The 26,281-nt window shown below is 40.0% G+C and overlaps 1 protein-coding gene across 3 annotated transcripts in view; it reads left to right on the forward strand.

The window, feature by feature from the left end:
- Nucleotides 1-26,281, forward strand: part of LOC126088105 (solute carrier family 12 member 8) — a 189,238-nt gene that overhangs the window by 78,139 nt on the left and 84,818 nt on the right. For all 3 annotated transcript variants that reach the window (XM_049906204.1, XM_049906212.1, XM_049906221.1), the window contains exon 6: nucleotides 20,296-20,497. In XM_049906204.1, the coding sequence (XP_049762161.1) occupies nucleotides 20,296-20,497 (202 nt within the window). The remainder of the gene's footprint in view (nucleotides 1-20,295; nucleotides 20,498-26,281) is intronic.

Consider the following 26,281-nt stretch of genomic DNA (forward strand, 5'->3'; position numbering starts at 1 on the left):
CTGTAATAAGAATGTTATTGGTCCTTAGCGTCTTTCATGGTGGCATGCTTCAATAAAATCTTCTCGGGTTACAGGCTACGTCGCTTTGAATAAAAGACTTGAGCTTTCATTAGCTGTCTCTGCCATCATCATTAGGAGTTAAAACCACTACCTGCTGGGGTTGGCACAGTGTTCTGCTTATATAGATGTAACGCCAGTGTATGGAACCTTCCAGAGGGGGCCAGAGCAACACGTATACATGGAAGGCAAGTTAGGCAGCTCCTAGCAGGTTAGTCTCACCATGGGACTGGGCACTAGGGGCCGATGCCACGTTTGAATTGTTGCTGTACACTCTAATTTCAGTCACTTCATTTATAACAGAATCCCAGTATGATGGTGTTTGAGCCAAAACTCTAGTCTTTCTGAATTTTATTTTATGCCCAGTTTCCTGGCAGTGTTTGGCCATGGCCAACTTCTAAAGTTTCCTTTGTTTGATATGTCATAAAATGTTCTGCAGAGTGCTCAGGAGCAGGGGAAATAGTTTGACCTATATAAATGTTATTCACGGGGGTTGCCCTACACACCAGGAACATGAAGACCTAAGTTGTCTTTAACAGGATGTAACATATCTCTTATCTTGGAGGCTGGTTGGAACACAAGTCTCAGTCCATGTCTCTTAAGGAAGCATCCCATCTTGCTAGTAGTTACTCCACAGTGTGGAAGGAATGAAACTGTCTTGGTCTCTTCTACCGGTTCATGAGGCATCTTTCATCAGTAGCACCTGAAAGCTTTTGCAATTTCTCCGTACTATAACCATTTTTTCTGAACATGCATTTCAAATGCTGATATTCAGACTCTAGATGGTTGTCATCAGATATAACTTTGCCCTCAGTACTAACTTTCTTGTGTACAGAATGGTAAAAACTGTTGGCGTACAAGTACTGGTCAGTGTGTGTAGATTTCCTGTACACTGTATGACCAACCCAGCATTGCGGTTTCCGTTTTACTAAAACATCCAAGAACTGAATGTTGCTATCCCTCTCCAACTTGACAGTTAATTGAATGTTGGGATGTAGGAGCAGCCCGACTTGGCTTCCATGCATGTGTTACTCTGGCCCTCTTTGAAAGGCTCCAGACACTCATATTACATCTATACAAGCAGAACACTTCTAGCCCTGGCAGTCAGTATGTGGCTTGTAAACTGAGAAGATTTTATTGAAGAATATTGTGTATTAAATATGTAGTGATAGGTATCTTCTTTTGCTGCTGTGATGTGTGCCCTTTGATAATTGGATTAGTCATTGTGTGACTTATGAGTATTGCACATTTCTCAAATTGAATATTCTAATGAAATACAGATGTCTCAAATTTGTCCATATAGTACAGTCCATTGAGATTGTTATGAAATTTTTCTATCTCATAATGTTTATTGCTTTTTGTCACAATAATTTTTAGTGAATTATATCATACCTGGCCATTGCAGGAACTAACTTGGTCACATGACTGTGTGCAGTCATGTTCCAGTTCAAAGTCAAACGTTGTTACCTTGTAATGCAAGAATGAAAAGTGATCATCTCAAATACCTTCGTGGGCAGCTATGACAATTTGCTGTTAATCTCAGTAAAATTACTGGCAGTGGCAACAGGAGAGGTATGATAGTGTCGACAGACAGTAAGTGCTAGCGATTGTTGACAACCAAGTGTTGACAAGCAAAACTGAACTAAATCAATGGTGTGTGAACTGTGAACAGAGGGACATGATGCCGAGTGGAGCAGTATTCAAGTTTCTCGCCCACAAGCAGAATAACTAAAGTGTACTCTACAATTATTTCATTAAGAAATAGATGAATGTGTTATTATACTGCAATTTCTGTGATATTATGAAGAAAAGAAGGCAATGCCATCTTTGCAAAAAATGTACACCTTTCCCAATATAAATTTCATGGGTTTCCTGCCCCATAAGGTTGCAATGTGTGCACAACATTTCAGAAAAGCTATTGTCTCTTTTCATCTTCTTCTGAAGTGTAGGTGTAACACAGTCTGTCTTCTTATGTAAGTATCAGCAGCAGGCATTTAAATCTCACAGTGGCTACTCCACAACTGTTAACATAGCTTGCAACTCATGTGCACCATTGCCTGTGTGTGCAGAATGGTGCGTCCCATATTATTGCTTGAAAGGCTGGTTTCTGCGCTGTGCTGAGGGCACAACCTGTATCTCAGATAACACAATTTATCAATGCTCATATCTCAATTGCATCTATAATTTTGCTGTACCTGAAACCATTAACTGAGAAGATGACAGTCTTTGACCAGAAGCTAATGTAAAATGTCTTTTTGTTGTGCCTGTCTGCAACCCAAGTGTGTCACCTTTATGAGAGAGTAGCAGTCTATCTTTTTCATGTATTGTTGAGATTCCAACCTGGAGCATTGTTTGATTTAGTTTTATAATTCCCTGCTTCCAGGCTTTTGGGAAGGTGCTGGAGGTTAGGGACTGAGTTAAGATGTCTGTTACTTTAGGCAGTAGTGATCAACAATCAATTTGATCATTTGAACTATAACATCATGTACTGCAGTGCTGAATAAATCAACAAAATTCATTTCCTGTGAGTATAATACTCACCTGTAATATACCTATAATAGGTTTCTTTTGGGGAATTAATTGTTTGTGACATTATATGTCGGTCAGAGAAGACATTGGCATGGCGAATTACTTAATTAGATCCTAAGTAGAAACTGGAGATCCAGCTGTAGCTTTGGGTTTGCCTGTTACTAAACCTCATAGATTTTCCCACAAGATGGTAGGCCTGTGGATGTCCTCAATTAATAAGTGAGCGTACCTGAGTTTTACGTACCTCACTGACTGACTAACTTGTTTGCATAGCTGCTTGTAGACAAAATGGTAATCAGAGTCAGTTGTCTTTCATATGTCTTGTGTGCTGCATCTCTGATACTCATAAGCTGTTCAAAGTGATCTGTAAGCTATTGGAAGATTTTCTTTTTACTCTTACAGTTTGTAGATGATTGTGTTTATCATATAAATTATTGATTCTCTTAGTAAAATTAAATATTTTTTTTATATATATTGATGTTATTCTATACTGTTGCCTGCCAGGAAATTTCATAAGGATCAGATATAAGCTCAGGCTTAGTTATATGTGTAACATCTATGAAAGTTACCATTTGTGGTTTGTTCTTGTGGCCTTGGGAACGAGTAAGTCATAAATGTTACATCATGAGCAGATGTGACAGGTGCAAAAATCTGATCAGTATTATTTATTCTGTTCGGAGACTTCATTACAAATTTAGTGCTAAACATTCATTGCTTGATGTGTTGGCTCAAATGAAAGCAGTAAAATATATGACAGGAAAGTATATGCTTGAATTTCTTTTGGTTAGAAAATTTATTTAATCATCTTCAGCCAAAATTATGGTTTTTTTTTATGAAGATTCAATACCTGAAATTGTAGATTTTAAAGCTAGACACATGTATATATTTGTGTGGTTTGTATATGTCACAGATAGTGCCTAAGACACTTCCTGTTGAGGGCTTTAATTGTTATCTATATGTATTCTGATTATTTGTCTTCACTGTTGGACATGAGCACAGCATTGGGAACAAGTTTGAGTGTATATATGCTGCCACATTGCCTACCGTGTATCAGAAAAACTTAGCCATCAAGACCTAACAGAGCTGCAAAGGGTGCTTGGCTTCAGCCATATCTCTGACAGTAGTACTACTTGAAAACTGCAGTGCTGGCAAGGACTGTACATTGGTGTTACAAGGTTTTATTGTAAAGCTATCACAGTTTACTTCTGAAAAAAGCCAGCAGATATAGGAGAGAAAGTTGGCCATAGGTCAGTTGCTTCTCCCAAAACAAGCATAGTCTGGCGATGTAGACTGTGGTCGTGTAGGTGATGGACAGATGCACAAAGTTGAAACAGGCTCACGGAATGGTGGAGAAAAGAGATGAGCAGTCGGGTACATATGCTGTAAGAGAGAGTGGGTCATAGCTGAAGGTAGAGTAGTTATGCAGAGAGCATTTTGATGATAACAATGAATACACCTTTGTTTTTTTAGTGGATAGTTTAAAAAAAGTGTAACAATGTGCTAATAACAATAATAATTATTCTGGCAACAACAAAAATAGAATGTAAAAAGAAAACAGTAAGAACAATAGAGAAACAGTATATCTAATACTATGTGACTTTTCAGTTATTGGAGCCATGAGCAAGAATTACACAAATGCATAGCAGCTTTCACAGTTGGACTAAAGTAGCATCCATAGTGCCCCCTGCTGAAAGCTGAAGAGAGGTCTTCCATGTATGCTCAAAGGGCAAGTACAATGTTGCTGGATGACACTGTGGTTAAAAGCGGAATTGAGTCTGCAGTGCACAGTGTCCGGTCAGAAGTATGAAGTTGTTGTTTCCTCCCATTATAATTCAACGGCAGTCAGTGCTAGATGCAGGCAGTGCTTAGCTAAAATGCCACATTGCTGTTGATAAGATTGCCTGCGATATGGATATGTATGGACTGCTTAATATAATACAGTACCATAAGGATGATGCTTGCCATTAAAATTTAAAGAACCCTAATTAGACATGCCATTAACTGCATTTACATCCACTAACAAAAACTGAGGAATTTGTTATGTTCGGTTACAGATGGCCGTGGCCTTAGAAAACATGGTGTTTATGGGATAGCATGGCAGTGTGTGAATTTGTATGTTAAGCAGACATGCTGCCCCATGTGAGAACATTATGTTGAGCTCCATCTACACACATTCCTGTGCCAAGCACTGCTTGACTGTGGGACATTGCACATCATATGGCATCATTCTGAGATGTATTATGTAGGAGGCTGTACTCATCCTTACAACAGACAGTGTTGTCAACAGAAATGTGAGATTTCAACTAAGCTCTTGCATGGAATCCAGTACTGGCACTGTTAGATTAAAAAGAGAGAAACAAGAACTTCTGATTTCCAATCTGATGCAGCACATTGCATGGAGTTAATTCAGCTTTTAACCACAGCAGCATTTGCAGCACAGTCACTGCTCTCTGCGCATGCAAGGGAGGCCTTTCTTTGGCTCATGGCAGGGGGAAACTATGAACACTACTTTCATTCAACTTTGAGTGCTTCTCCGTGCATGCCTAAAGGCCAATTCACACTAGCCATCATGGCACCATCAAATCACGGCACCATTAGGTCAAGGCATATTCACACTGACCGGCACGTCAAGTCAATTCAAGTCACGTAATCTCAACTCACATGGCAGTCCACAACTTTTTTTTCGTGGGAATTGCAATCTGCAAAAGATTATGTCCAACTGTTTGTACGTGCAAAGTGCATATAAGCAGTGTGGTAGCTTATATATGTGAATGCTGGAGTGCATATTTGTATGAAACTGACATTGGACTCAAACGGTTAGTAGCTTGCAGGGATAGCTTGTATATTAGAGAAAGAAGACAGAAGTGCAAAACAACTCAAAAAAGAGTGTAGGTTCAAAAAATGTCATTTCATGGCATGAATGGGAATTTCACATACTATACAAGGAGTTTGAGGATAAGTAATCTGCATTTTATATTTTAGGAAGTCAAAGTACCAATTTTTTCATTTGTTAAGTTAAATTGCACCCAGAAGTACTAAATTAGGAAAAACAGGTTACAAGCTGCTATCACATCTGGTGAAAAATTGGTTTAAGGTTAAAGCCTTCAAGATTTACAGGTTTTCTTTAAATCTTGTATTTGGCCTCAACTGTCTCAATTGTACAGGGGTTACATCTACATCTACATTTATACTTCGCAAGCCACCCAACGGTGTGTGGCGGAGGGCACTTTACGTGCCACTGTCATTACCTCCGTTTCCTGTTCCAGTCGCGTATGGTTCGCGGGAAGAACGACTGCCGGAAAGCCTCCATGCGCTCTCGAATCTCTCTAATTTGACATTCGTGATCTCCTCGGGACGTATAAGTAGGGGGAAGCAAAATATTCGACACCTCATCCAGAAATGCACCCTCTCGAAACCTTGACAGCAAGCTACGCTGCAATGCAGAACGCCTCTCTTGCAGAGTCTACCACTTGAACTTGCTAAACATCTCCGTAACGCTATCACGCTTACCAAATAACCCTGTGACGAAACGCGCCACTCTGCTTTGGATCTTCTCTATCTCCTCCGTCAACCCGACCTGGTATGGATCCCACACTGGTGAGCAATACTCAAGTATAGGTCGAACAAGTGTTTTGTAAGCCACCTCCTTTGTTGATGGACTATGTTTTCTAAGGACTCTCCCAATGAATCTCAACCTGGCACACGCCTTACCAACAATTAATTTTATATGATAATTCCACTTCAAATCGTTGCGCGCACACACTCCCAGATATTTTACGGAAGTAACTTCTACCAGTGTTTGTTCCGCTATCATATAATCATACAGTAAAGGATCCTTCTTTCTATGTATTTGCAATACATTACATTTGTCTATGTTAAGGGTCAGTTGCCACTCCCTGCACCAAGTGCCTATCTGCTGCAGATCTTCCTGCATTTCGCTGCAGTTTTCTAATGCTGCAACTTCTCTGTGTACTACAGCATCATCCACGAAAAGCCGCATGGAACTTCCGACACTATCTACCAGGTCATTTACGTATATTGTGAAAAGCAATGGTCCCATAACACTCTCCTGTGGCACGCCAGAGGTTACTTTAATGTCTGTAGATGTCTCTCCATTGAGAACAACATGCTGTGTTCTGTTTGCTAAAAACTCTTCAATCCAGCCACACAGCTGGTCTGATATTCCGTAGGCTCTTACTTTGTTTATCAGGCGACAGTGTGAAACTGTATCGAACATCTTCCGGAAGTCAAGGAAAATGGCATCTACCTGGGAACCTGTATCTAACGTTTTCTGGGTCTAATGAACAAATAAAGCGAGTTGCGTCTCACATGATCGCTGTTTCCTGAATCCATGTTGATTCCTACAGAGTAGATTCTGGGTTTCCAGAAACGACATGATATGCAAGCAAAAAACATGTTCAAAAATTCTACAACAGATCGGCGTCAGAGATATAGGTCTATAGTTTTGCACATCTGCTCGACAACCCTTCTTGAAGACTGGGACTACCTGTGCTCTTTTCCAATCATGTGGAACCTTCCGTTCCTCTAGAGACTTGCGGTACACAGCTGTTAGAAGGGGGGGCAAGTTCTTTCGCATACTCTGTGTAGAATCGAATTGGTATCCCGTCAGGCTAGTGAAACACACAAATATTGATCACTGATGCATGCAAAACTGTTTCACTTACAGTCCAGAATGCTACTTAGAAAATGAATTAGCCTGCCACAAACACATATTTAAACAATTTTTTGCTTCACAAGTTGCAGACATATTGCATTCCACTTCATTGTAAAATATTAAATATGGTACTGATATGTATAAAAATCTGCTTTCTAAATGTAGTAGAGAGCAAGTAATTTAGTACGTCATGTTATACAATTCAGACTGCTACCACACTACTTCAATTAATCTTTCATCACTTAATAGAAATTTTAAGAAAATAAATAGTGAAACAAAATTATTTATAATGAATAATGAACAACGAACAACTGATATCAACCACAAAAACCATGATAAAATGAAATAGGGGGTCTGTGCATGGCTGTGTATTGGGAGGAAATGAGGTGGGGGTCATGTGATCAACAATGGACGGATGACATGAGCTGTCAATCTTTTTCCCTGCGAAACCTTGATGGTGCCGTGATGGGATGGGACGGGATGAGACGGGATGGACAAAGTGGACACTGCCATTTGAAATGTACTGCAGAATGTTTTGACAGGACGGGATGTGACATGTGATGGCCAGTGTGGATTGGCCTTAATAACTGCTTATGGTGCCAATATGTTTTGACGCCATTACGTGAACATCACCCATCTTGTCTTGCAGCAGTGGTGATAGCAAGTACCACCACTGATGATGTCAAATACTCGTTTTGATGAAATATTGTGGGACTTGGAAAATGTTATAGAGTTATAAACCCTAGAAGTTTATTTCTATTTGAGACCTATGTGTCTTGAAGACTGTATTAGTAATAAATAAAACAAAAACTAACTGTAAATTAATAATTAGAAGGTAAATATAGAAGATATGATGAGAAAATAGTGAATTTAAGACACTATTGACATTGAAAGTGCAATTGTTGAATGCCATGTTAATAATGAGGAGTAAAAGTAATTCCAGACAATCAGACGATAAACAAAAGAAAAGCTGTTAGGAAAAATGATACAAAATAAAAGAATATCAACATCATTTTGAACTCACTGACCTTTTGTTTTTAAGTTCGGTGTCACTGCTGACTGATTTCTTTTTTCCTGCTATCTTTGGAATTGTGTTATTTCACTGGTCCCTACATTTTGCTCCCCAAACAGGGAGATCACACTGTTCAATATTTTCGCCCTTTTGTATGTAAGATCCTGTCATGTAGTGACTTCTTCTTTTTGTACTTCTGGCTGGCCCTATTTAAGCCTTTCCATTTTTTCCTATCCTCTCACCATTTCGCCCTCTCCGTCCCTTCCCTGCCGTGTCTCCTCTTCTTCTTCTTCTTCTTCTTCTTCTTCTTCACACGTTTCTTCACTCCGATGATACATCTGTGTCTTGGTCTTTGTCTAGGTCTCTTGCCTGCTGTTGTCATTTCATGAGATTGATTTGGTATTTAGCTGATCCTTGTTCTTTTAACAAGCCCATACCATATCAATCTTGATTTTTTTCTATGGTCTTTTGCATGGGCTTCTCGTTCACTATATCTTTCATGGTGTCATTCCTCATTCTTCCCATTCCAGGATCTCCTATCCTACTTCGTTGAAATTTCATCTTGCATGCCTAAGTCCTGCTCATCTGCTTTTTCTTCATTACCATTGTTTCCAATGCAAACGTGAATACTGGAGCATAATATGCTCACAATAATGCTTGTTTGCTTTCTGGTGGTACATCCTTACTCCAGCTGAGGCTCCTTACTCTCTACAAGAATCCATATGTTTGCCTTCCCCTGTCACTGTTATCCTTCCCATAGTCTTCAGTTCTGCTCCCTGCATAGTTGAAGCTTTCCACTTTCTTTAGTACTTGATCTCTAGTACTTATATCCATTGCTGCTCATATCTTATTCCACATTGTTGTCATCATTTCATACTCTTTTGCATAAAATTTTGATCGATACTGTACCGCCAGTTTGTACCATAAATTTAGCCTTTTGTACAAACAACTTGCCTTTTCTTGATACATATCCTTTATTTCTTCTCATAGTCAGTCTTCCAATTCCCCTTTTCTGAAGTGTTTCCCAGATCTGGTTTCTTTTCTCGCAGCCATGTGCCTTCTCAGTGTCCAGGAACACTGTTACTAAATCCTTACGATACTTGTGGTGTCACTCATGATTTTGTTAAATCATTCTTCTCCTTAAAAACTGAATGTTTTCAAAATCTACTGATTTTAGATCTGGGTTGTGGAATTTAGTTTTCTGGGTCTAATTTTTGGTTCCTGTCTGTATCACATTCCAAAACTTTTATGCCAAACTTTTTACAGGCAAGTTTGATGAACATTCACATTCTTCCAGTAGTCCAAACACTCTTAGACCATTATGTTGTTGGTGTTGTTCTAGTTCATGTGATCTCAAAATTATCTCGTGTTTCAGTGCATATTGTACTCTCTCATTGATTTCAGCAATGGATTTCTATAGTGTGGTAATGATGTGGTTTATAGAGATTAAAAAAACAATGGCACTACTTCAGACTTGGTATAAACTAGCTAGCTGCACAGAGTGCAGTCACTTGCTAACTGCCACAACACTTCTCCAAATTATTTTCATTTATCTTGATTTCAGTTGTTTAATCAACTACAACCAGTATCCACCACCCACATTTTTCCTGAAACCTTTCTGTTTCCTCCTTGACCACTATGTGTTCCTATTTTCCATTCTGATCCTCATACTTATACTTTCCCTCCAATCCTTAATTACTCTTCCACCTCTCTGGCAGCCGTAAAAAATGGCCATTGTGTGTTCTGCCAGCCCCTCTGATTTTGAGAAGAAAGCAATTATCATAATACTAAAACTCAAGTCCAACTTTTCATTTTCTCCAGTTCAGAGGACCTTAGTTTATCTTGAGTTGTACCTAGAAACGAAACCACCCACAGTGTGTCTTCTGTTGGTTAGCAATCAAACAGTTTGTCAGCAGTTGTGCCTGGGTGGTCCTAGCTTAAACTCCCTTTTTTGGAAACCAGCCCTGAGAAAGTTTGTAGTATCAGACACTCAAGAGAGAAAAACCTTCACCAATTCCCAGTGGTGAAAGCATCAGAATCTCATTAAGGTGATGCCAGTGAAGTATCCACACAGTGAACATGGATAAGTTGGTCCACTCTGCCCACTGTCAAATGCACCTTCTCAACCAGGTTCCCTGAAATCCAAGATGCTAACACTAGAGTACTCATATTGGTAGGATTACTTTCATAGCATTTGATGAGTCACTAACATTGACATTTATGCATTACCACACATTCAAACTACCAATGCACATTTGTTAAGCAGTCAGTAAGCCACAAAACAACTTTGAGAGTATATGCCATGTGGTATACCAGAGCCTTAGGCATAGCCTCGAAGTGACCTCTGACACTAGCAAAAGCTGACGCCAAAAAGGAGTGCCCCAGAGTATACCGGTGCCTCTGTTATGATCCTGTTTATGAGATTTCTCTTACCACGTTTCATGAGTCACCAATGAGGATGCTTGCACATTACCTCTAGCACATAGCTCTTCTGGACTGCATGCCAGTTATACATATGAATGGTATGAGGAAGATCAAAGACAGTTTCAGTGCTGAATGCCTTTAGGTCTGACCAGGGGATTCATTATGGCCCAGAGAGTCTATCAGGTACTAGAAAGTCCCACATCATGTGTAGCGTAGCTTGTCAAATGGTGACTGCAGTGTGCAACTCAATACCAACACTCATTCTGTTTAAAATGATTAATTCAGCATTCAAGATTTCCTTTGAGCTGAGTTATGAATAAGTACTTTTTGATATTGTTGTGAGGCCATATTTGTGCATGCTTGCATGTGTATGTATGTATGTGTGTGTGTGTGGACCCATTGCATATGTGCTCTTATGAAGCATAGAAGATTAGTAGCAGAGCTGTGATCGTAAACTTTTTTTATGTGCCTATCTGTTGCTCTTCAACTTGTCTCTGCAGTGAGTTGGTGTCTTTCCAAATACTATTTTTGTTTTCATCAAGTTTTTACATTAATTTAAATACTGTAATTATTTAGCTTTTTTCTGCAGTTTTAATAACATTACTCTCTTTAAACCAAAACTCTTGGGGAGGAGATTGTGACACAATTACTTGACCGCTCCCCTACAGCCTGATTGCTTACCACCTTCAACTGGGTAATGTGTGAATGTGTACCTTTTTCGGTTTACCACCAGATTTTTTACAAACCAGGAACATAACTGGGGAAAGACCCTTGGTCACTTTGTAGGGACACAAAAAATGTAGCATCATGTTAGATGTGAATTTATCAATGCCCTTACTCTGTGCCCAAAAATTTTTCAAGGAAAGCTGACTGCCAACATGCAGAGTGATGGGACTCCTACACTTGCTATAGCACACAGCCTGCCTTCTATATGCACGCAGGATATTGTTCCTGGTGGCTTGCCAGTTCTTCCTTATAGTTTCAGGGCTGCCATCAGCGGGCAATATATTGTTGGTAGACAATATATTAGACAATGGTGAATTAACAGGTAAGTCAATCATGAGACTAGCATGTATAGATTGATGGACCTCCTGCTGCACAATATTCAATGCTAATTTCAGCCACACTATTGACTGGTCCCACCGAGTCTGAGCATCCAAATGAAATATGATAAGGGCAGATTTCAAATTGAGATTCATGCATTCTGCAAATGATGGCTGCGGGTAGTATGGTATAGTAGTTACATTGCAAATGGCATTGCCAAAACAAGACTTCTTAAACTCTCTCAATAAAAAGACGTGAGCATTATCACTTACTTGCACACTAGGTGCCCCAAAAACAGAGAAAACCGTATACAAATGTTAAATAAAAATAAATAAATAAATAAATGAATCATGGCTCGAGCTGTACTTGGAGACAAACAAACAAATTGAGAGAACGCATTTACCAAACCAATAAGTAATTATTTCCCTGTTGAGTGTGTGGGAAGGGGCCCTATGTAGCCAATAAAAAGCTTTCCCATGGTATGTTCTGCCCCGTAAGAACTTAATGCACCTTTCTTGAAATTAGGATTAGGATTAGCTCTAAGGCACTCTTGGCATTGGCTAACCAACTGCCTTACCTCCTTATTTAGGTTCAGCCACATCAAGTTCTTCTTAGTTTTCATTAGAGTCTTAAAGATGCGTAAGAGCCCCCCACAAGGGGATTCATGAAAATACTCAAATATGGCAGGATCCAAATCATGTTGCAGAAAAATCTTAGGTTTTCAGTTGTGATGAGTAATATAACATTAGATCTCCTTCTTCAGTACATACATGGGAACCACCTCCCGTGCTTTTCAGTGGCCCTTAATTGCACCTGACTGTGGGTAATTGACTCACTAGTGCCCAGATCGTTAAGTAGGTCAGGTACTTCACCCAGTACAAACACACATTTCATTAGATTCTTCGGGCTCCAACTTTGCCGGTTCCTGCTCAGGTTGAAACACCTGGCTCAGGCATCAGCTACCTGACTATAAGTTCCCCTCATGTGTCAGACCTCGAAGCAGAAAGCCAATATCCACACCGCCCACGTAGCAAGCCTTTGCATCTTACACGGATGAGCCAACACCCAGGACAATACTTGGTTGTCAGTTTCCAATAAAAATTGTGTAGTTTCCAATAAAAATTGTCTATGTTAGAGAGAGAATTTAAAATTTTCAAGGCCAAACAATACAGCCAATTCTAATTTGTAAGCAGTCTCCCCCCTCCTGCCCCCCCCCCCCCCCCCACCCCCGTCTCCCATTAATGCCTGGGAGGCGTTAGCTATAGGCTTCCATTCTCCACTAACTTCCCGAAGCAGGACAGCAGCAATACCAGTCTGCAGTGTAAATTGGCAATTAAAATCAGGTACCCCCAAAACAGATGCAATGGCTAAAGCCATTTTTACGTGTCCAAAGTAGTCTGCTGGGATATTGCCCAAATAAAAGGTCCCCCTTTCTGCCTTAACCAGTTAAGAGGTGCAGCCAGTTGTGCAAAATGAGACCAACTTACGAAAAAATTCACCATACCAATGAACTTGTTGATGTCCTTCTTGCTCTTGGGTGTTGGAAATTTCTGTACCACTAGAGTACATTGCTGATCAGTATGATTGTGATATGGACTCTTTCAGCAGGAAGTATGTGCCCAAAAAGGAGATCTCCTTATGCCCTAAATTAACCTTAGAAGGTGTAACTGACAGATCAGCCTCACGCAACCTTTCCAGGGCCTGGGAATATGCAAGAAATGTAGTGTCCTGTGGTCGGCAGGAAGAACTAACAGTCAAGTTTGAACACACTTTATTATAATTAAAGAAGACACCTTCTTGGCAAGCTCTAACTGTCAAATGCAGTAACAACAAGAAAACCCCACAATTCTTGTGGTGACAAAACCTGATAAGAAAACAAGACAATGAAATATAATAATGACCAAAATCTACTCTACCAATTACAATATACAACATGCTTCTGAATGCTACAGCGAGTGTAGCATCTTCCTGATCAGTAGATTGATATTATTACACTGCTCCTTTTGCTTGTGGTGTCAACTAAATTCCCTTCTTCTCCGATTCTTGTTACAGTCATATATAAAATTACCCTTGTTCATTACATCGAAAACACTTATAACTGTTTCCTAAAAAGACTTGTTTCTTCCTCTGACCCGCAGCGTAATCATGTGCAAAATGTCCTTTTCAATGACATCAGAAACACTATATCACTTTTAAATTAAAAAATAAGCTGAGTTTGCTCACTTGTGGAAGCTTGCACGTGGTTGTTATGGAGCTATATTTCCCCATCCTTGCATTTCACATCACTGAAACAAAACTGCTCACTGTGCAATACTAATTGATCTAATTCAGCAAATATCTGTGGATTAGTGCAAAATGTTGCCCTTGATCTGTCTTCCAGCTGAAAGCTCTCAGTTATACTTTTGACTGCATTGCTCTCTGGGATTTCTATACACAGACCTGACAATGTTTCTAGGGTTTCCTCAATATATTGAGCCTGAACTGCATTGCACACAATATATATACATAAGCATTTATAAGCTCATTTTGTTCTCACTCCAGGAGCCGATTTTGCAAGACTCTTTTCCTAAAATTACTTAACAATAGATTTTCATTAGTGGCTTCAGTAATTACTCTTTTAAGTTATCCTACTGCATGGGGAAACATCATATGTAACCCTTCTGTGTCAGGCACTTGCAGTGTTTCAGTCAAATTTTGTAACCACAGTGTGACCCATAGTAATCACACAACTTGTTCATTAGTATCTATTTCAAAGCCTGATGCATTTTGAAAAAGATAAAAAAAGGCTTGGGTATTTTACTATGCATCTTCCAACCCAATGTACCATTGCCCACTCTACTGCAATCACTGACCATTTCAGTCGCCTGACCAAAATCATGCATGCCTTCCCTCCCTTCATTACATTGCCAGGTTAGCAAACTACTTTTCAACTGTACTTTTATTATTTTATTACGTAAATCCTGAATAACCACTTTCTGTGTAGAGTCAGCAAATAAATGTTCAATATGCTGAATATTTGGAATACCTGCATGTGGATAGGAACACTGCCCTTCAGTAAGTCTGTACTAGCTTGCACACTTTACGAGAGACTACTATAACCCCAAAGGGGGCACTCACCTGGCCTACTGTTTCTGTATTGACAACAAGGCAGCGTCCCAGCACTCCGCACAGTCACTGCCCTAATTCCGCCATGCTACCATCAACCTGGTGTGCTCATATCCCAACTCAGATTTGGTTATATAAGACATCCACAGCACATTCCTCGCATCCATAGTAAGTCCAGGGTAACCTGCAACGTAAGGAGAAATATCTTAAGGGCATTTGCAAGTAGTTTAATGGGAAACAAAGTCCTAAGAAGTGCAGACTCAGAACCCCACCACCTTCTCGTTGCGCTCTGCTACCATTGGTATGGTAGGAGCTGAAGCAAGTGGTAAGTTGCTGGACTAACATTAATTCAGACATGTTTTTAAAGCAAATTTACTAACAAAGTATTCCTACTCAACATTTACCAAAAACACATATTGCCAAAAGTTTCAGCAGAAACTAAGTAACTGCTTGACATTAAAATTTAAATCCACCAACCTATCATAAAAATGCATATAGTAAACCCTTAAACAAAATTTATGATGATAAACTGACATCAATTTCAAAACCATCTTTAGGTAAAATCAGTTTAGTAACAGAACTTAAAATACCCAATAACAATTACAGTGGTACCCCTACCCACAAGTTTACACACACCAGTTCCATTTATGGCACAATTTAAGATTTACTCAAGTACTGTACAGAAGTACCAGACAATTTAAAAGCAAGCTTAGGTGCAGAGCACCTTCAAATGAACACTAAATAAGATGATGTGAATTGTTAAGTTACAGAAGATGATTACTTAACCAAAGATTGATGTGCAGCATTAGAACCTGTACAAAGTGCTCAATACATTGCAGGTGTCAGTCGTGGTCAGAACAGTTTTCTGTGTAATAAAATTCAAAATGAGAAACTTTGAGTGTTCTGTGTAGTTGTGAGTGCATTAAGCCACAGATTAGTTCCTTCAAATGTAGGCAAGTTGTTTGTGATTAATTGGTGGATGCTTCTGTAACCAGAGTAACTGAAGTGCTTGGTGTTTCAAGAGGCACCGTATCAAAGCTTTATGTTGCGTACAGAAAAACAACATCTGTTATGTCACAAAATGGACCAAAGGCATCACCTGTCATGTGACAAAATGGATGAAAAGGTGTGTTGAGTGATTGTGACAGATAGTTGTTGAAAAGGATTGTGACGAAAAATAAGAGAATGACAGGTGAAAATGTTGTCACAGAACTGAATGTCACAGTTGCGAACCATGTCAGCACCAAAAGAACCCAAAGGGAGCTCCATAAGCAGGGAATTGCCAGGCTAGCTGATATTGCAAAATCACTCCTCAGTGATGCAAAAGTCTTAACAGGAAAACATGGTGCTGAAGCCTTAAAACCTGGACTATGGAGCAATGCAAGAAAGTCATTTCCAACTTTTGGCTGAGGTTACGTCTGAAGAATAAAACATGGCATGACTCAGTGGTGTTTGAGCTGCCATGTTATGCTATTCCGTGATTTGTTCCCTACAGGTGATGCTGTGTTCCAAAACAACAGGGGCCCTGTTAAAATAGCCCACATCATCCTGGACTGAATGGCAATGAATTGTGTTTTTGGTGATTCCATATTTTTGTACATTCCCTGCAGCAACAGCATACACTTATGTATGGTTTGTGGAGGTTTTCCAGAGCTATGACGAGGTTTTCCAGAACTATGACCAGCCCTGAATTATCACAGCAGTCAGCCTTGTAAACACAAATTGCTTTGGACTAAATACCTGTTGCTGCCATTGGGAGGATGGAGATTCACAAAACATGGCATGCAGCTGAATAGGAGGGGACAGATTAACTGAGTATCTTCTAGAAAGTGTAGGGGGGGGGGGGGGGGGGCACAAGCACACAGGGCAAATCCCTGTGCTTATTGGACTCAGAGAGACTCATATTTTAGGCTAGTCATGCTACAGGCAGAGAGTATTGAAAGAAATTATATCACAAAAGGGCCATTTTGTGTAGATCAGAACTTAGGAGCATGCGGTGTGTGTTGTTAGTGCAGATTACTTTCCTTGTAGTTTTTAAAAGTCTACAGATTGCCTCTAAGAAACTTCCACCTATTTATGTGAAATCTAGATGTGTTGTTGAGCTACCTTTCATTCACACAAGGAGAAACAGTAGTTTTTGGAGATTTCAGTGTAATTTCTTAAAATATATGAACAGCAAAAATGAACTGGAATCATTGTTTGGATGTTTCAGTCTCTTATCAGTGGTTGATTTTCCAGTTCATGTGCAGGAAAGCATTAGGACCTTTCTTACAGACAGTATTCAGGTTGAAACAGTTATTGTGTAACCAGTAGTTAATGGACTCTCTGATCATGGTGCACAAGTAATGGAAATAAACAATACACCTTCACACCCGAAGCAGGACATAGACAGAAGTGTGGTTTATTAATGAGAACAAAATGCAGTATTTTAAGAATAAATTAAAAGAGGTAGTATGGGATCAGATGTATATAGAAAGAGATGCTAATGTCAAAAGCAATTTATTCCATAGCAGTTTTATGTCAGTATTTGAAAGCAACTTTCCTGAAAGGATATCCAGAAAATTCATTTAAAAAAAAAAAGCAAGAAAGCCATGACTGACCAAGGAAATTAAAATCTTATGTGCAAGGAAGAGGGAAACTTGTACAAAGACCAGAATAAGTCAGTCTTTAATTTCGTCATCTCACCATCCCTACTTAGCATTTTGCACTTCTGTCAGTCTTATTTTTAAACGTTTTTATTCCCTTTAGCCTGCTTTATTTACTGTTTTTTTTTCTATGTTTTCTCCTTTCATCAGTTAACTTCGATATTTACTGTGATATCCAAGGATTTCTCTTAGAGCTTGTCTTTTTAATTATTTGATCTGCTGCTTTCACTATTTCATGTCTCAAAGCTATCCATCCATCTTCTACTGTATTCCTTTCCCTGTTGTAATCAGTCATTGCCTAGTGCTCCCTCTCAGCAACCTCCTTATCCAGGTCCCATCTCCTTAATTTCCTACCTTTTTGCAATTTATTGAGTTTTGATCTACAATTCGTACCCAATAAATTATGGTCAGAGTCCAAATCTGCCCCTGGAAATATCTTATAGTTTAAAACCTGGTTCCAAAATATCTGTCTTACCATTACATAATCAATCTGAAATCTTTCAGAGTCTCCAGTTCTCTTTCATGTATACAGATTTCATTCATGATTTTTAAATCAAGTGTTAACGATGATCAGATTGTGCTTTGTGAAAAATTTTTCCAGGTGGCTTCCCGTTTCATTCCTTCCCCGCAGTCCATGTTCACCTACTATTTTTCCTTCTCTTCTTTTTCCTACTACCAAATTCCAGTCCACCATCACAGTTAAATTTTTGTCTTCCTTAACTACCTGAGTAATTATACATTTCTTCAGTCCTTTCATCATCTGTGGAGCTATGAGTAGTTGACATACAAACTTTTACAACTGTGATGGATGTTGACTTCAAGTCTGTCTTGGCTATGATAATGCATTCAGTATGCTGTTTGTGGGAGCCTACCCATGATCATATTTTCTTATTCATTATTAGATCTAATCCTGCATTATCCCTATTTGATTTTGTATTTATAACTCTGTAATTACCTAATAAGGAATGCCATTCATCCTGCGATATGATAATGCATTCAGTAAGCTGTTTGTAGCAGCCTACCCATGATCATATTTTCTTATTCATTATTAGATCTAATCCTGCATTATCCCTATTTGATTTTGTATTTATAACTCTGTAATTACCTAATGAGGAATGCCATTCATCCTGTGACCTATCCATTTCTCTTTTTAAATTTTCTAACCTACCTGCCTGATTAAGGGATCTAACATACCATGCTCTAATCCCCTCCTCTCCCCCCCCCTCCCCCCCCCCTCCTGCCCTCCTCTTCTGATGACAACGTCCTTCTGAGAAGTCCCCACCTAGAGATCTGATTTGGGGACTGTTTTACCTCTGGAATATTTTACCCAAAAGGATGCTCTCAACGTTTAATAATGCAATAGAGCTGCATGCCCTCAGGAAAAAGTATGATTATTCCTTTCAGCTGTTCGTAATACCAGCACAGCAAGGCTGTGTTTGCTAATCTTACAACACCATATCAGTCAGTCATAGAGACTGTTGCCCCTGCAACTACTGAAAAGGCTGCTGTCCCACTTTAGGAACCACACATTTGTCTGGCCTCCCAACAGATACCCGTCCAGTATGGCTGTCTGTATTGTTGAGGCATGCAAGCCAATCCACCATGGTTAATATTCACTTCCAAATGAATTTTTGTCTATAATGCAGAACATATTAGAATATATCCACTTGCATCCTTTCTGTAGGAGCTTTTTGGGGTTAAACAATTCACAGCTAGTAAATATCCTAAAAAAACTGTCACGGGATTGAGGTAGATGTCTTCTGTGAAAATGCTAATGTTCTTTCGTACCAGTGGAACAGATGTTTCATTAAGTATGATAGCTGTTTTGAAAAGTAAAGTGTACCACAGTGTGTCACACATCCTAAAAATAAATTGCCCTCAAAAGATTTTGTTGGCATACTTTTGTAATTACCATTGTACATCTATAATTATTTCCAGACAAGCATTGAATATTTGAAACCAATAGTAATTAAGTAATTTTATCGTTCTTCCAACATAATGTCAATGGTTGTTGGCAGTTTGAAATGAACTATTTAAAGGTAATATATCAGTTTATTTATGTTATTTTCAAATTGTGTTTAATTTATTTCTGTATTCTTTTTTGTCTCTTTAAATGAATTTTGATCATTTTAAAGATGTTTGTATGCTTTTCAACACAGAATTGTTACCATTTTGACCTTGGAGAGATTGCTAAAATATTGTTTTCTATTTCTTCAAGCTGATATTAGTGTGCTTATGGCTTAAATGTAAGTGTAGACTTCTGCACCCATTATCACTGTCAATAAAATTCTTCAGGGTATTTGACCACGTTGTGTATGTGTAATGTTCTTTGAAGTTTTCGCCACTGTTGCGAATTTTCTTCCTTGAGCTGTTTTGCTGATTGCTTATAGCTTGTTATGAGGATTTATGAGTTGCCTGGCTATTGATGGTGTTTTTATGATGTCTGTTGACAACTGTTACACATATTAATTAAGAAAATAGTTATGTGTACTACTATATTTAACATATTTTCATGAATAAAACCAGTGATTTCACTGTTATTGTATTCTGAAATTTTTACTATTGGCAGTTAACATTGCATTGTACTTTGTGTAGCCCCCCTTCATAACTGATCCATTATTACCCCCTTTCACACCTTTCTGTTAGGTCCCATAGACTTAAAATTATCAAGTAAGAAAAATTAATATTGATTTTTTTTTTAGGTACTGGAAACACTTGTAGCAGCAGAATATATAATATTTGTACATGTTAATACATAAAATAAGAACATTTTTAAGTGTTTTCATATTTCTTTCTTCTTGCAGCAAGTGGTTTTACTGGTTGGATGACAGGGCGACTGACAGATAATACGTTTCCTGATTACCATGATGGCTACAGCTGGTTCACAGTGTTTGGCGTTTTCTTTCCCACTGTAACTGGGGTAATGGCAGGCATCAATATGAGTGGAGATCTTCGTTACCCTTCACGGGATATCCCAAATGGAACTCTTGCTGCAATGGGTACTGGGTAAGTGTAGTTGCATAGATAAGTATCCATGAGTGGACTGCTGCTGACTCAGTTAATCTCAGTATATACCAGTAGAGGACGTGTTCTTTTGAACACATAAAGGGCAAATAAAATACACTCCTGGAAATTGAAATAAGAACACCGTGAATTCATTGTCCCAGGAAGGGGAAACTTTAATTGACACATTCCTGGGGTCAGATACATCACATGATCACACTGACAGAACCACAGGCACATAGACACAGGCAACAGAGCATGCACAATGTCGGCACTAGTACAGTGTATATCCACCTTTCGCAGCAATGCAGGCTGCTATTCTCCCATGGAGACGATCGTAGAGATGCTGGATGTAGTCCTGTGGAACAGCTTGCCATGCCATTTCCACCTGGCGCCTCAGTTGGACCAGCGTTCGTGCTGGACGTGCAGACTGCGTGAGACGACGCTTCATCCAGTCCCAAACATGCTCAATGGGGGACAGATCCGGAGATCTTGCTGGCCAGGGTAGTTGACTTACACCTTCTAGAGCACGTTGGGTGGCACGGGATACATGTGGACGTGCATTGTCCTGTTGGAACAGCAAGTTCCCTTGCCGGTCTAGGAATAGTAGAACGATGGGTTCGATGACGGTTTGGATGTACCGTGCACTATTCAGTGTCCCCTCGACGATCACCAGTGGTGTACGGCCAGTGTAGGAGATCGCTCCCCACACCATGATGCCGGGTGTTGGCCCTGTGTGGCTCGGTCGTATGCAGTCCTGATTGTGGCGCTCACCTGCACGGCGCCAAACACGCATACGACCATCATTGGCACCAAGGCAGAAGCGACTCTCATCGCTGAAGATGACACGTCTCCATTCGTCCCTCCATTCACGCCTGTCGCGACACCACTGGAGGCGGGCTGCACGATGTTGGGGCGTGAGCGGAAGACGGCCTAACAGTGTGCGGGACCGTAGCCCAGCTTCATGGAGACGGTTGCGAATGGTCCTCGCCGATACCCCAGGAGCAACAGTGTCCCTAATTTGCTGGGAAGTGGCGGTGCGGTCCCCTACGGCACTGCGTAGGATCCTACGGTCTTGGCGTGCATCCGTGCGTCGCTGCGGTCCGGTCCCAGGTCGACAGGCACGTGCACCTTCCGCCGACCACTGGCGACAACATCGATGTACTGTGGAGACCTCACGCCCCACGTGTTGAGCAATTCGGCGGTACGTCCACCCGGCCTCCCGCATGCCCACTATACGCCCTTGCTCAAAGTCCGTCAACTGCACATACGGTTCACGTCCACGCTGTCGCGGCATGCTACCAGTGTTAAAGACTGCGATGGAGCTCCGTATGCCACGGCAAACTGGCTGACACTGACGGCGGCGGTGCACAAATGCTGCGCAGCTAGCGCCATTCGACGGCCAACACCGCGGTTCCTGGTGTGTCCGCTGTGCCGTGCGTGTGATCATTGCTTGTACAGCCCTCTCGTAGTGTCCGGAGCAAGTATGGTGGGTCTGACACACCGGTGTCAATGTGTTCTTTTTTCCATTTCCAGGAGTGTAGAACTGGTTAAAAAACTCCCACACTGTACTTTACAAACCTATCTAGATGATGTATCACCATTAGCAGCAGCAGCAGCAGCAGCAACAAGAAGCACTACACAGCCACTGCTGGAGAAAGCCACCTCTAGGTTTCTTCATAGATTGCTGTAAACACTCATCTTGCTTGTGCACTTTTTCTTATGTAACTGTTCATGTATTAGGTTGCCATTTCTTATCTCTTAAGTAGTTAGTGAAACTGTCATCAGTCTGAAGATTTATTTGAACACCACCAAGCTTTAATAGGCATGATCCTGTTGTAGGTCAAAGGCTGTACCTTCCTCCAATCTTAGAACCGACTCACCCAGCCAGTTATTGGGTGACCTACAGTTTAACATAGACTCCAAAACTTGGCTCGATTTGGCATTCTTCACGTTAACAAACATTGCCAGAGGTGAGAGAAGTGATGGGCGACAGATAAAAATCTAGGTAGTCCCTTAAAGGACTTCTTCCTTGGTCTATACAACATTGACATATCTGGTGCATGCCTTGTCCATTGTCATTTTTTCTTATTACTGTTGTAATTATGTCTTCCACTCTAATCTGTTCTGCAATCCATTTGTTTATCTAGTAATTCTCAAAATGCATCTCTTGGTTTGCTCCCTGTGTAGGTCACAGTTTTTGAATGGTTTTCACATTAAAAGTCCTTGTTCCACTGTTGTAAGACAAAAGTGTTAACTCTGCTATTTAACAGAAAAACAAATATTCCAGGGAATTTTTATTCTTACATTTATCTTTCATAATTGAGGTGTTTCCACAAGAGTGACAAAGTCCTTACACAGAGATAGTGAATATCTGACAACGTTTTGTCTGCTGTCTGAAAATCCTGTACAAGATCTAAGACTAGCAGAAACTCAGCAGCTGAACTAACTGTGTCCTCATCAGCTTAACTGAGTGTCTGTTTCAGATTTGTGGTTCGACAGGTAATTTGACACAACTACCTTGCAGCTCAGTATAGTAATTCTATAATTCTTTCACTGGATCCACTGTCCTTGAGTTCTGTGCCCTCATTCCCCCAGACCCCTTACTCCATGGAACTACAGGCTACCATAGCTACATAATAGTATAAATTTAGTCTCTCTTATATCTTAAACATAAGATTAAAAATAATCACAATATAAAGTTGCTTACAGAGGAAAGTCTTCTCAGAGTGGAAACCAGTAAAAAATTAAATAGTTTCAGGTGTATGTCACATAAATGTCCACAAGAAGCAGATGGTGATGGCCATCTGTAGACGTGATCCACAAGTAGCAAAGTCATCACTTTCAGTTGCAAGTGTATGCTAAACCGCTGAAACATATGGAGAAAAGATATCATAACAGTATAAAAAATACTTTTTTCAAGCTCTTAAAGTGTACCTAAAGGGCATCTCTTAAGAGGATAATGAGAGAGATCAAGATATTGATCTGTGTGTCTGAGCATACGTCCAAATTTTTAAATGCACAACAGAACTGTTTTATTACTAGCTACATTACAATACAGGATTTTCATTACAAGGCAGCCACTGTGTTTCAGTTAGGCAATATGCCTAGTCTTTATAAATCGAGAAACTTTTGGAGAAGTCTGTAGCCCTGAGCAGATGACATATTGCCTGCAGTATTTTATAGTGCAACTCTACAATGCCACAACTAATGTTATTTTCTGCCATGTCTTCTATTATGATGGTGTGTTAAAAAGTAAGGCCTCCAAATTATTTTATTCTCTTCTCGGTAACAGTTGACCAAGCGAGATTGTGCTGTGGTTAGCACACCAGACTTGCATTCAGGAGGATGACATTTCAAACCTGCATCCGTCCATTATGAATTAGGTTTTCCGTGATTTCCCGAAATCGCTTTCAAAGGATGGTTCCTTTGAAAGTGCATGGCCGACTTCCTTTCCAGTCCTTCTCTACTCTGATGGGACTGATGACCTCACTGCTTGGTCCCCTTCCCCCAACCAACCAACTAATAACTGCCGAGGTATTACATGTCTTGCATATTACTCAGTTGACTTTTCTGCTTCACTGATGTAAGTAGCAACCCTCAATCACTAGAGGGCTCCAAATTGTAGTGTGTAACATGATGGTGTGTAATGCAGCTATGTCACTGCATGAGAAACAACATGCTGTAATCGAAATCATGAAATTGAAGAGTTCATCCACACATGGGGCACCCTGTCCTTCAGCATGACAACGCCAGACCACACACGTGTGCTGCAACAATTAAACGCCTTGTGTTCACTGTCATTGACCATCTTCCATACACACACAACTTGGTCCCATCAAATTTTTGTCTGTTTCCAAAACTTAAAGAACACCTTTGAGGACTTCACTCTGATAGACATGAAGCAGTGCCAGCAGAGATGGAAGTGTGGCTCCATCAACAAAGTTAGACATTTTACAGTGCCAGTATCAATAAACTGTTCTCTCATTGGGTGAAATGTGTTTGTCACTAGGGTGACTAGGGCGTTGAGAAATAAATAAAACAATGGAAAATCCAGGATGGAATGTAACGATACCAGAGAAGGAAAGTTGCTACTCACTTTATAGCGGAGACGCTGAGTCGCGATAGGCACAACGAAAAGATTCACACAATTATAGCTTTCGGCCATTAAGGCCTTTGTCAGCAGTACACACACACACACACACACACACACACACACACACACACACACAATTTGCATAATGTGTACAATGTGTGCAGTCTGAAAGAACTGGTATTTACTCAAATCTAAGCCGCACTTTTTTTCCGGTTTTTGTAATCCAAAAAACCGCCTGTGGCTTAGAATCGAGTGCAAAGTAAGCGGAAGTTCCGAGAGATGTTGGTAGGTGCCACCACAACTAACTTCTGCCGTCGAATATATGTAGCGCTACACAGGCATGATTTGCAGACACAAAGATAAATACTGGCGCCAAAACCTCTGCGTCAGTAAATAAATTTAAAAAAGGTGGAAGACGAGCTTTTTTCTCCGAGTTTCGACCACTGCATTTTCATACATTATCCAAGGAAGTAAATACAAATTCCGTATTGTTCATCTTCAAATGTTGCAGCGTTTCAATGTACTATGAAAATCTGACTGGCAAGACTGTTTGGGATGTTTGTCAATATGGCCAACTCTACGTTCTGAATTTTTTCCTACCTGTGAGAAGAGGTGGTTGCTAATAGGAACTTTTACGAATTGTGAAGCACATGCAGTATTCTCTCTACATAAGAATAATATGAAAATAAACATTTTGCCGTGTATTCTTTTGTGTTTGCTGCTATCTCATTTAAATCCTGTCTCCCTAATAAACTACGAAACTAGAGTGAGACAACAGCAAATGCGGAAGAATATACTTATCATGCCATGTTTATATTCGTATTCTTCTTATGCCTAATAGTGATACAGTCGGAAATGAAGCACGGCAATTGACTAGATTTTTAAATCTAAGATGACTCTAATTTCTGTGCAGAATATAATGTACTAAAGAGGCGTCTGCAAAGATTTTCAAACGGAGAAAAATTTTCGCTAAACTCTTGTTCAGAACATCTTCTATCATACGCAGTCTGTTATTTGGTTCTTGTTGATCATTATCAAAGAAAGCAGCTGTGTAAATAACAACAAATAGCAGTCTCTTGCCGCGAGCAGCGACAGGTAGTAAACACTCATTATCAGAATGAGACAGACAATGCATGACACAGTACAGTAATGCATTTTTCAGCTTAGAGTGACGTAAACACCTATAAGAAAAAGAACGGCACTTATCAGGTCAAAGAAAAATAAGCAATTAATTCAAACCAGATGAAGCACGTGATAAAGGAAGGGTACCCGTATAAATACGGATGGAGCGCCTGACGCATAGCAATAGCTACCTGGTAAAGCTTAACTGCTAAGCTTACGACTTGAACCAAACTACTGTAGCTGTATCGTCATTCATTCGACCTAAATTGTGTCTCATATTACAATGGACCAACTTTGTTTCGATTTGGAGGTGCGGCCTAAAACTTTTCTCTCGCCTTGAATGTTGACTCTCAAATTTCAGGTGCGGCTTAGATTCGGGATTTTTTTTTTTTTTTTTTTTCCCTTGATTTCGAGTCTCATTTTTCAAATGCGGCTTAGATTTGAATGAGGCTTAGATTCGAGTAAATACGGTACTCACTTTATAGCGGAGACGCTGAGTCACGATAGGCACAACAAAAAGATTCACACAATTATAGCTTTTGGCCATTAAGGCCTTTGTCAGCAGTAGA

This window comes from Schistocerca cancellata, chromosome 1 (genome assembly GCF_023864275.1).
Source record: "Schistocerca cancellata isolate TAMUIC-IGC-003103 chromosome 1, iqSchCanc2.1, whole genome shotgun sequence".
In the NCBI taxonomy this organism is placed as follows: domain Eukaryota; kingdom Metazoa; phylum Arthropoda; class Insecta; order Orthoptera; family Acrididae; genus Schistocerca; species Schistocerca cancellata.